This window comes from Macaca fascicularis, chromosome 3 (assembly GCF_037993035.2).
Source record: "Macaca fascicularis isolate 582-1 chromosome 3, T2T-MFA8v1.1".
Classification (NCBI taxonomy): domain Eukaryota; kingdom Metazoa; phylum Chordata; class Mammalia; order Primates; family Cercopithecidae; genus Macaca; species Macaca fascicularis.
The window spans coordinates 108,676,050-108,688,500 of NC_088377.1; the positions used below are offsets into that span (position 1 = coordinate 108,676,050).

Here is a 12,451-nt window from a genome sequence, read left to right on the forward strand (position 1 = left end):
TGGCGCAAGCACTGAGTTTTCACTGGAGGCTGAAATGCTGGCATTTAAATGAGATTTAAGTATTAACAACAATTTTTAAATTAAAAAATATTATACAAAATAAAAACACTGCATTGATCTTTGGGCCAAATGAGCTGATAGCATGTCAGCTTATGACCTCTAATATGTAACATAGGAAGGGTTTGAATTTTCACAAAAACTTGATCAATAAATTCATGAATGCAAAGAACATGTAGGTGACAAGAGGAAATACAATTATAGAAAACATAAAATGTGTAATCACACATATCATGCAAGGTACAAATTTAAAAACATGTTACCACTAGAACACAATAAATGACCCCCAATTTTCTGAAAGATGGCAATGCTCCAAGTTGACAGGTCATAGTGAAACCTTTTACACGTTGATAATAGCAACGTAATTGATATAACCTTTTAGAAAATAATTTTTAAGTATTAAATATTGCCGAAGAGCCATGAAAAGATTGTACCTTTTGACCAACATCAGGAATTTATAGTAAGCCAATTATTCCAGTCAAAAGAGGGGATCTTTGTATAGTTTTCTGCATGTTTGTTATAATCAAGGAAGCTGGAAGCAACTATACAGCAATAACAAAATCATCTTTCAAGAAGTTAGAACAAAATTGTACATATGATAAAATGTATAAATGCTTAATAGAGTGATAAAACTGCAGAACTATTTCCATTGTTCCAACACTATGCAATGAGAATGTTTTACAATTATCATTAGCATACCATGTATTAGGTCACATTCAGACATAAAAAAACTTATTTTAAAATATGGAGCATGGTACAATGGGTGAGAACTCTATTATTGACTTGCTGGGTTGGAAAGTTACTTATCTTCTTAGGCTTCGGGGTTTTTTTCATTATAAAATGAAGCTACTAATAATACCTATGTCATAGTGTTGCTTAACTTTTGAATTTTTGTAAAGGGCTTGGAAAAGCTCCTGAATAAGTATGATATAGTGTTTGTTAAATAACTATATAAAAGTAGTAAAATTGGTGGCTGGTGGCTAGTGCTTCAGGGAACCAGCTATAGATACTGGCTAATTGTTAACTTTTGACTCCTAACATGTTGGGCATATTTACCACAAAGTCTGAAATCTGCTGTTCATAGAATCAAAGGAATCAGGTCAATGAAACCTTTGGATAGAAGCCAGAACTAAGGAACAAGAGAAGCCACATTATTTTATCAGGAACTTGGCAGAATCTGGCTGTTGACACAGAGTAGAAGTCAGAGATGAGAAGTTTACAGGCTTACAGGCAACCAGGACTTACAATAAGTCACCTGTGCTAACAAATAATCCCCTCTGTGATTTATACATTAACAAGGATTTGCAATGAAACAGTTTCAATTATTCTCAAAATGAGAAATAGGTCCCTAAAAAGGGGTTTGGGAGAAGTGGTGGTTATAGTTTTTGACCCTGCAACAGTGATTGTGGTGTTTTACATAGAGACCCAAGCCATTAGGGTCCAGGGAGCCTGTTTAACAAAAGGGCAAAACTGAGTTTGCCCAACAGAGTAATAGAAATTGAACAAAACCAGAGGAGATGATGATAAAATATCGACCTGTTGTTATCTCCTACCAACAGCTGCAACTAGCCTGTAAGTCAACAGTTTGTCAAAAGAACAAAAGGCAACTAACATTTACTGAAACTCGATTAAACACCAAGCAATGCTGGGGATTTCACTTAGGTTATCTTTTAATCCTCGCAATAGCCATGGACTAGGCATTATCCCCACCGACAGATGTGGAAACTGAGGAGTAATTTAACTTCCCTTAAGTGGGTCAATTAGATTCAAATCCAGGTTGGTCTGGGTCCAAAGCCTTTCCCACACACCACTCCATCTTTTCAGAATCAGAGAGAGAAAGAGATGAAAAACACTAACAATGCAACCTCATACTCCAGAAACTCTAAGCTGCAAGTCTGCAGACCTGTTCTCTGGTCTGGCTTTCCTCCTTTCTTAGGGAAATTGAGCAAATGACACCATTTTTCCAGTGTTGGTTAATTCATTTGAAAATATCTGAACTGCGTCCCTTCAAATTGACATGTTGAAAGCCTAACTCCCAATGTGACTGTATCTGGATATAGGGTCTTTAGGAGGTAACTGTGATTAAATGAGGTTATAAAGATGGGAACTGAATCCGATAGGACTGTGGTCTTACAAGAAGAAAATGGCCGGCCGGGCGCAGTGGCTCACGCCTGTAATCCCAGCACTTTGGGAGGCTGAGGTGGGCGGATCACGAGATCAGAAGATCCGAGACCATCCTGGCTGACACACTGAAACCCCGTCTCTACTAAAAATACAAAAAAATTAGCCGGGCGAGGCGGCGGGCTCCTGTAGTCCCGGCTACTCCGGAGGCTGAGGCAGGAGAATGGCGTGAACCCGGGAGGCGAAGCCTGCAGTGAACTGAGATCCGGCCACTGCACTCCAGCCTGGGTGACAGAGCAGGACTCCGTCTCAAAAAAAAAAAATAAATAATAAAATTAAAAATAAATAAAAAAGAGGAAGATGGCCAGGTGAGGACACAGTGAGAAGGCAGCCAGTCATCAGCAAGCCAGGAAGAGGGCCCTCACCAGAACCTGAGCACGCTGGCACTCTCATCTCAGACTTTCAGCCTCTAGAAATACGAGAAAAAATAAATTTCTGACGTTTAACCTACCCAGTCCATAGTACTTTGCTATGGAAGCCTGAGTAGACTAAGACACACCTCCAAATAAGAACCACTGGATTATGTAGCATCCAAGTATCTTTTAGCTCTCAAATTACGTAATACCCTCTGGTACTGTGAGCATGGAAGAATCCACATTCACATAGACAGGATGAGGACACAGAGGGAGCTGGTCCTTTTTTTTTTTTTTTTTTTTTTTTTTTTTTTTTTTTTTAACATTTCGCAGGTTGAGTAAGAAATAGAGAAGCAATTACAAAAGAGATTTTAAAAGACCAACAATGAATCAGAAGTTTTTCAATACAATTCTACTACTATATTTTTAGGATTTTCTTTTTGCCAGATGCTCTTAACTTACCACACTTTCCAAAAGGCTTTTATCAGTCAGTGTTTCTGTGAAAACGAAAGGAAGGCTACAAAGAACGTACTACACATCTGTCTTTTACTGGAAGCTGCCTTAAAGCCTTTTGAAGAAAGGTACAGATATTAAACAAACAAAACCCACCAACAACTTGTCCTTTATGTCTGACTTATTTTCATAGCTTTCTGCCGTTTAGGATTAAAAGGTTACTTGGCCTTTGTTACCATAAATGTCCTTTCTCAAAAAAGAAAAAGAAAGATGGTGTTCTTACTGTATACTAGATTATTCTTCACTAGTCTAGTAAAACCTACCTGACAGCAACAATTCTTATTGTTCGTTTTTTGATGCTTCATACCTGGTTAATGAAGAGATTACAAAACTCTTGCAATAAAACTATAACCCGAGCAGGGGTGTTATAAAACTTGGAATGACTCCAGATCAGACAGATGGTATGAAATAATGGAGCGATTAATATGCGGGTCTGTGGGAATTCCGTCTCCTGGAGACATTGGATGTGTCTCCTCAGAGGTCTCAGGTAAAGTTCCACATCTTGGGCTTCGAGAAGGGCTGAAAGCAAAGAACCATCATTAACGTGATTCCGGTGTACTATTATTTTTTTCTAAATTCACTTTACATGTAAAAGAGAGCCACGTAAAACAACATGGCCACACTTAAATGTTGTCATAGTTCCCTTTGTATTACTTATCCTACAATCTACACATGAGCAATGTGGAAGACTTTAGACACTGGCCATCTGTAACTCAGTCATTTGGGAGAGCACTGATCTAGTTACCCACATAGCATAAATAAATTGTGATGGAAAAAACAAGGGGAAAATACCCCTGGAGTCTAAAGAAATTTGCTCAACCCTGTGGAAACTGTGGGAATAAAACCTCTCTGCAATGTTGTCACTTCATGGCTTGGATTACAAACTTCATCACTAGAATGTTAATTCCTTCTAAGAACTTGGTATAAGCACAATTGAATTGTTTACTCTCTCATTCTGGTTTCCTATGACAGTAACTCATGTAATGACTGAGAAAAATTATATCATTAATAAAGGTTTAAAATTGTTAAGAACAGTGATGAAAGTACTTTGAAACTCGACAGAGGTGAGGTTGTACTACAACATGAATGTACTAAAACTTGAATGAATTATACACTTTAAAATTGTTAATTTATGTTATGTGAATTTTATTTCAATAAAACAAATGTTAAGCATGGTAAATATTTTTTTTCACATGCTATAGAGGGCCAGGTGCAGTGGTCCATGCTTGTAATCCCAGCACTTTGGAAGGATTAGTTGAGTCCAGGAGTTCGAAACCAGCCTGGGCAACATAGCAAGACTTCATCTCTACAAAAAACTTAAAAATTAGCTGCGCATGGTGGCAGCTGCCTGTGGTCCCAGCTCCTCAGGAGGCTGAGGTGGAAGGATCACTTGAGCCTGGGAGGTCGAGGCTGCAGTGAGCCATAATCATACCACTGCACTCCAGCCTGGGCAACAGAGCAAGACCCTGTCTCCAAAAAAGAAAAGGGAAGAAAAAAATCAAACCAAAGAATGCTATAGATATGAAGAAACATTTAAATATTTAACTCTCATTAATGACTGCTTAATCGAATCCAAAGTTTTCTCTTGCTTAGCACTGGTCCTTTTAATATACCCTAAGTGGATTTCCATGATATTCCATTTTGCTCCCAAGGCTACAAATACCCCTGATGAACTGAGAACAAATTTTATTATCAAAGTATGGAACAAGGTCAAGTAAATTCTAGTTTTTGGTGTTAACCCAAAAGACTTGTGTCAAGAACAAAGAAACCCTGCTGAATTTTGTCACCAGGAGTCAAGGACGCACCCAGCCACTTGATGTGTAAACAGTTAATTTGTCCATGTAACAATAAAGCCTGAGAATAAAAAGAATGTTCAGGAATTATTTTCTTTTCAAGATGTACTCATGTTTCAAAATTAGTATTTTTATCAATGTTTATGTCAACATTAAATAACTGTATCTAGTAGGTAAGTACCCTGAAATACTAAGTATCCTTAAAATGTGATCAGCATGTCTGGTGACTCCACAATGCCTGAACTATGTCTTTGAGAAGAGCTTTCTTCCTCCAGCTTGACCATCGGTTTGGGCCACTTGTTCTATTGAGAAGTGTTTTATTTCTGTATCTCCAGGCCACACGCACATAAGGCTCAGAGGACCCCGGGATTCATTCCTGCAGAAGCTGCATCCAGAGAAAATTTTCAACCTATGCTAACACAGAAAAAAAAAATGCCAACAGCTTCTATGTATTGAAGCATACTTACTACATGCCCAGTACCTCGTACAGTGTATAATATGCTATCCCTAACCCAGTGGTTCTCCACCAGGAGAAATCTTGCCCCCAGGGGACATTTGGCCATGTCTGGAGACATTTATGATCACCACAACAGGGATGGCGCCAGCAGGTAAAGGCCAGAGATACTGCTAAATATCCTACAATATGTAAGATGGCCCCCCCACAACAAAAAATTATTTAACCCAAAATGTTGATTGTGACAAGATTGAGAAATACTAAATCCACATAGCAATTCTTCAAGGAAGGTGTTAATAGGCCAATACAAACCAGAGGCTTAGCAAATTTAAAATGCTCAGTAAGTGGGGTTGGGACAGGAATTCAGATCTTACAGAGCCCCTGCTGTATATATTCCTCCTTATCTTATGCCCTCTTTTAAACTGAATTCATGCAGAAAACCCTAAAGATGTATTAAAACATATTTGAAGTGAATTTTCAGTATTTCCTAACTTTCCAAATGTCATATGGGAAAAATAAACTTTTTAGTATTGGAGACAAAAGTTACTTGTCCATATTACCTCCAATTTTATTATTTAAAACCTCAGTATCATGTATATCCATAAGTAAATGCTTATCCATGTGCAAAGAAACATGAACAGAAATCAAGGAACTGAGCAGGATTGTCATCTTTGGATGGGGCTGAAACTAGATAGTGGACGGGCAAGGATGGTGAGAAGACTGTCAACTGGATATCATTTTATGATTCCTGGTTTGTAATAAGATGCATGCATTGTCTATTCAAAATTCAACAAGCCCTCCACTCTGTACATTTCATCTTCACCAAAACTTCAATGATGGCTTTGAGTGTTTGCAAGCTAAATAACTGGTGGATATCAAACACACTCAGAGAACTGAACTGGTGAATAACTAGACTCATCATAGCCCAATCTGTTGGCTGGAAAACCTCTATCCAGAGTTTTTTTTCCTCTGCTAAATACTGAAGGCCTCACTCCTCCACAAACAGTCTAATTAAAATTTCAATCTGGAGCCACTTTGGCAGGTATCTACTACATACCAGATAAACTAAAAGTAGTTTAGTATGGGTGGAGAATAAAGTACAAAGGGTGAGATGAATTTATCATCAGAAGAGCCAAGAGCAATCACTCCCCGAACATGGCGGAAGGGTAAATGTCAAGGCCAAGCAGGCAAGGGCTGGATCATGAGCAGATGGTGATATTGATGCCAGGCTGAGGAACAAGAGTCTTACCATTTTCTACAGCCAGAAAAATGTCCTTCAGAGTAGGAAAATAGCTGCTTTGTTTAGCTGTCAGGATCTTAACCATTTTGAGGACAATAGGTGCCTGAAGCTAAGTTAAAGGGAAAAAAAAAACTTTAATAAATATAAACTCGATTACTAAATAATGCATACTGTAATAAAATATTTAAATTCTATTTCATTCACAAGTGATTCAGTATTTAATACTCAAAGTGAGATCTGGTTTCAAGTTGAAAATAATTTTCAAAATACATTGTTTTCTTAGCCTTGTATTTTATTTTGCATTTAAGTTTTTAAATTTGGATATAATTATATGTGATAGTTTTAATTGAGTGTCAACTTGATTGCATTGAAGGATGCAAAGTATTGTTCCTGGGTGTGTCTGTGAGGGTGTTGCCAAAGGAGATTAACATTTTGAGTCAATGGACTGGGAGAGGCAGACCCACCCTCAATCTGGGTGGGCACCATCTAATCAGCTGCCAGAGCAGCAAGAATAGAGCAGGCAGGCAGAAGATGGAAAAGCATAACTGCTGAGTCTTCTGGCCTTCATCTTTCTCCCATGCTGGATGCTTCCTGCCCTCAAAGATCAGAATCCAAGTTCTTCAGCTTTTGGACTCTTGGACTTACACCAGTGGTTTGCCAGGGGCTTTTGGGCCTTTGGCGACCGACTGAAGGCTGCACTGTGAGCTTCCCTACTTTTGAGGTTTTGGGACTCAGACTGATTCACCACTGGCTTCCTTGCTCCTCAACTTACAGGTGGCCTATTGTAGAAGTTTACCTTGTGATCCTTTTGAGTCAATTCTCCTTAATAAACTCCCTTTCCTATATACATATATGCTATAGTTGTATCCTTCTAGAGAACCTAATACATTATATATGTAAAATATTAATTTTGCCATATGAAATTTGTTTCAGAAAATCTCCAAAAGCCATGTGAATGGATGTCTTAACTTTTAGAACCTTAAGTAAGTAATTTGTATGGCAAGCACCCAGCAGAGGAACCGAAGTTAGTCCTTCAAAGCTGTGTCTCTCTACCAAGCAAGACCTCACTCCTTCCCAAATCAATTAGGTTGACTAATTACATTTTCCAGTCTTCAACATTTCCCTGGGGAAGTACTGCTCTTCCAGGGTATCACAATATTTCCAATCATCTCAAATGCTGTCAAAATATTCTCATAAAGGCAAAGTTACTTTAATGTCAAAAGTGCACACCATACATACAGAACTCTGGATTAAGAAAAGAGGGCAGACCAGTAAATTATACAGTGTGTTAAACCTTTAAAACTATTGGTCATTGCTGCTCAGGAGACTTTGCTAATTTAATTTACAATTTCTAGGGCTATCTACTTACTTGATCATAAATGCATGACAGATTTTCTCTCCTCATCATCCAGAAATCTAGCTCTGCTTGAGGAGACAAGTGAAGACCATTCAACAAAGGCTGCACTGAATCTCTTTCTATAATTTCTTGGATTTGATGTGACCATTCAATAATCACAGATTCAATTGCATGAAGTATTATCCTTTCATTTGACTGTGGTGGCCTACAAACATTAAAATAAAATAATTCAAAGATGAATCATTTTATCCAAAGACACAGATTTTAAAAGTTATTTTAGGCATCCATAAACTAGTTTCCTAAAAATAAATTCTTCAAAATCCATTATGTTTATGTTCTTGAGTTGTGGGGTTATGTTATTCTGTCATTGACATGTCTCCAACCTCAAAAAACACAAAGAATTATATCCCCAAAACCCATTTTACTAAAGGAATACTGCTATTGGCATGGCAATTACTATAGTTTGCTTTTTGTATAATTTGCTTTTTAAAAGCATACTTTGAAAGGAAATAATACACATGGTGTTTCTGCACTTATTTTAAAAATATGATGTAGTTGTAATTCTCTATTTGCTAATGAATTTGCTAGGGGTGTGATATTAAATGGGTATGCTGACTTTCCATTTTATTTTATTATTTGATTTTATTTGTAGAGATGAAATCTCACTATGTTGCCCAGACTAGTCTTGAACTCTTGGTCTCAAGCAACCCTCCCATCTCGGCCTCCAAACTGCTTGGGATTACAGTCATGAGCCACCATGCTGGCCTGGCTCTCCATTTTAATATCCTGTATATACTGTACTGTTACGTACTTGTTCTCTGAATAATTCTGATCCAGATCAATCTTTCCTGCAACAGTGGGAATTGGTAGAAGAGTTCTTCTAGACATTTTGCCCCTAAAAATATACATCTTATTTTTCATGACTTCTATGTGATATTCCATATCTTGTGAAGTAAAACAGGACCAGGACTTATGGTTGTTCTTATTAGAAAGAACTGGCACTAAAATCTAGAGAAAGAGAAACATTGTTAAAAGCAGTCATATTAATTTACAGAAAATGTGTTCCTTCAAAGATTTTCTTGTCATACAAAATTGGCAACAAGACCGCCCAATTTCATAAATATCATCCAATAATATGAAATCTACAAAGAGAGGACAAAGTCAATGACCCATTTAGACTTAATCAATTAGACATAAATTCTGTCAAAGTGGAATTAGCATACTGCCTGTTCATTCACTTATCCATTTATCAAACATTTGTGGAGATTCCCAATAACTCAAACACTACATGAAATAAGCAGCCATGTCAAGTAAGTAAACTGCCCTCATAATGCAAACTGAGCACACTGGCAGGCACATTAATGAAAACAATCTTTCTGAATCATATGGAAGCTAGAAGTAAATTAATCTTCTCAAGCCCTGGGTAGCATCCCAGAGGATTAAAGTTTGGATAGTCAGAAACATGTTTATTCAGCCTCATGGACCTTATTCAGAACTTCTTCCACCATGAAATGGGACACATCAATGAAACTATGTGAAAACTCTCAAAAAGTATATTTTCCATTTCCAGAGTCTGGAATATATTATGTAATCAATAAGAGAATGCTGCATTAATGAAGTTGGTCTCTTCTTGCTTTCCCTTGAAGTATCTATTCATTTTAAACTTTTTTTTCATTTTTCTTATATATAATCTATATGTAACCTGACCAATTTATAAACATTTTACTATAAAATTTGAATTAGCCAAAATGCTCAGAAAATGTTTATTCTACCTTTTTAGAGTTTAGTTTGATACAATCTTCTAGTTAACTAAAAACAAGCTGAAAATTCACTTTCATTTTTGAATGGTGTTGAAACAAATGTCTCCAAATGTTATTATTATTATCTTTTCCTACTTAGCACCCATTACCTGTCAAGCTAGTAATACAGAAATTAGTACAAAATAGTCCCCGCCCTCAGTGAGCTCAGTAGGTGAGATCCTGGAACTGTGACGCTCAAGATAAGACGTGCCATGATTATATAGAATGAGACCACCACTTCTCCTGTTGTCCTTCCCAGCTTTTCCCCATCTCCCCTTTTCCCTAGTTTATAAGACAGGAGAAGGGGGAGAAAGCAAAAAGTTGGAAAGAAACAGAAGATAAATAGCTAGACGACCTTGGCGCCACCACCTGGCCCTGGTCGTTAAAATAATAATATTAACCCCTGACCAAAACTACTAGTGTTATCTGTAAATTCCAGACATTGTATGAGAAAGCACTGTAAAACTTTTTGTTCTGTTAGCTGATGCATGTAGCCCCCCGTCACGTTTTCCACGCTTGCTTGATTCATCATGACCCTTTTACATGGATCCCTTAAAGTTGTAAGCCTTTAAAAAGGCCAAGTATTTCTTCTTCATGGAGCTCAGCTCTTAAGACGTGAGTCTGCCGATGCTCCCGGATGAATAAAAGCCTCTTCCTTCTTTAATCCGGTGTCTGAGGAGTTTTGTCTGCGGCTTGTCCTGCTACAATTAGAGGTATGTCCAGGATGCATATGAAAACATGGGAGAAATATGTGCCTCTGGGAGAGAATGGTTTTAAGAAAGATTTGCCAGAGAAGTCGTTACTTGGTTTGAATCTTTAAGATGAAAGAATAGGGCAAGGCAGTTGTTACGATGTGAATATATATGTCCTCTGAAAATTCATATATTGAAATCCTAACCCCCAAAACGATGGTATTAGGAGGTGGCGTGTTTGGGAGGTGATTAATCATGAGGGCCGAGTCCTCATGAATGGGATTAGTGTCCCTATAAAATAGGCCCAACAGAGCTTGTTCGCTCCTTCCACCATGTGAAGAAATAGCTAGAAGGGACCATCTATAAACCATGAAGCAGCCTTCAGACACCTGAATTTACTACTGCCTTGATTTTGAACTTCCAGCTCCAGAACTGTGAGAAATAAATGTCCAGTGTTTATATCCCACCAAGTTATTTTGTGATAGTAACCTGAACAAAGTAAGACAACAAGCATTCCAGAAATCAGAACACTGATAAAATCATGGGGACTCAGGGAGTATGGTGCTTGTAGGAAACCGCCAGTATGACCATCCTGGAAATAGAGCCAGCACCCCTGAGAGAAACGGCAATACTTGGGCTGTGAGGAAGGTAGGGGTAGTTTGTGAAGAACTTTGCAAACAGGCTGAAGAGTTTAGGTTTAAGCAAACTAACACAGGAACAGAAAAACCAAATACTGTATGTTTTCACTTTTCTTTTCTTTCTTTTTTTTTTTTTTTTTGAGACAGAGTCTCACTTTGTCACTGAGGTTGAAGTGCAGTGGCAAGATCTTGGGTCACCCCAACCTCCATGTCTCCTGGGTTCAAGTGATTCTCCTGCCTCAGCCTCCTGAGTAGCTGGAATTACAAGCATGTGCCACCATGCCCAGCTAATTTTTGTATTTTAGTAGAGATGAGATTTTGCAATGCTGGTCAGGCTGGTTTCAAACTCCTGGCCTCAAGTTATCTGCCCACATTGGCCTCCCAAAGTGGTAGGACTACAGGTGTGAGCCACTGCACCCGGCCATCCATGTTCTCACTTATATTAATAACTAGGAGCTAAACATTGAGTACACATGGACACGAAGAAAAGAACAACAGACGCTGTGGCCTTCTTGAAGGTGGAGGGTGGGAGGAGGGTGAGGACTAAAGAACTACCTATCAGATACTATGCTGATTACCTGGGTAACAAACTATCTGTATACCAAACTCCCATGACACACAATTTACCCAGGTAACAAACCAGTACATGTAGCCCTTGAATCTAAGATAAAAATTGGAAAGAAAAAAAGAGTTTAGATTTGTTGGACTTAACATGCATTACCTACTGGGAGACTGTTTTCTAGATTAAATCACTGACATCAATAGCTTTTTCTAAAAGTCAAGCTGAAAGAAAATTAAAGTTATTCAACATTTCTAATGTACTGGGTACTGTTTCAGACTTCACTTTATTTACTATTCTGAGAAAACATTTTAACTGGTCCATTTTTGAGGCATAATAAATCTAAGTACTGGCAGCCAGCCTGCAGATGTGACAAATCGCACAGCTCATGCACCTAGAAAGTCACAAAAAGTGAACAGAGTGTAGCGAATGGGTCAGTCCCTAAAAGGGAAGAAAGTTTCATTGTTGGGAAATCGAAACTTAAGCGGCGAAAGGGACCAGGGTATAACCTTATAAGGGGGATAATGAAACTTAGGCAATGTCCGTGAGAATTGTAACCCCATAGTACTCAACTAACGAGGAACTGGGGGAAGAACTTGCATGATAGGAGATAAATGACCTGCTATAACTGCCCCGGGTGTGCCTGCCTACCAGACACCCAATCTTGCAAGACCGCCATTAAAAGTCTTGCTTCCACTGTTCTTCGTGTCTCCAAGTCCATTCTTTGGGTTCGGAAGGGTAAATGTGTTTCTCACAAACTTGGGGGCTCGTCTGGGAACTCTGTGCCCGTGTAGAGTAGGACTCCAGCTGAGAGT

General features: G+C 38.3%; 1 protein-coding gene across 1 annotated transcript in view; it reads right to left on the reverse strand.

Moving 5' to 3' along the window:
• DNAH11 (dynein axonemal heavy chain 11) overlaps positions 1-12,451 on the reverse strand; it is a 385,830-nt gene that overhangs the window by 360,240 nt on the left and 13,139 nt on the right. The window contains exons 3-6 of the mRNA XM_065542209.2: positions 8,760-8,956; positions 7,961-8,153; positions 6,601-6,700; positions 3,412-3,623 (exon numbers count right to left, since the gene is read on the reverse strand). Of these exons, the coding sequence (XP_065398281.1) occupies positions 3,412-3,623; positions 6,601-6,700; positions 7,961-8,153; positions 8,760-8,956 (702 nt within the window). The remainder of the gene's footprint in view (positions 1-3,411; positions 3,624-6,600; positions 6,701-7,960; positions 8,154-8,759; positions 8,957-12,451) is intronic.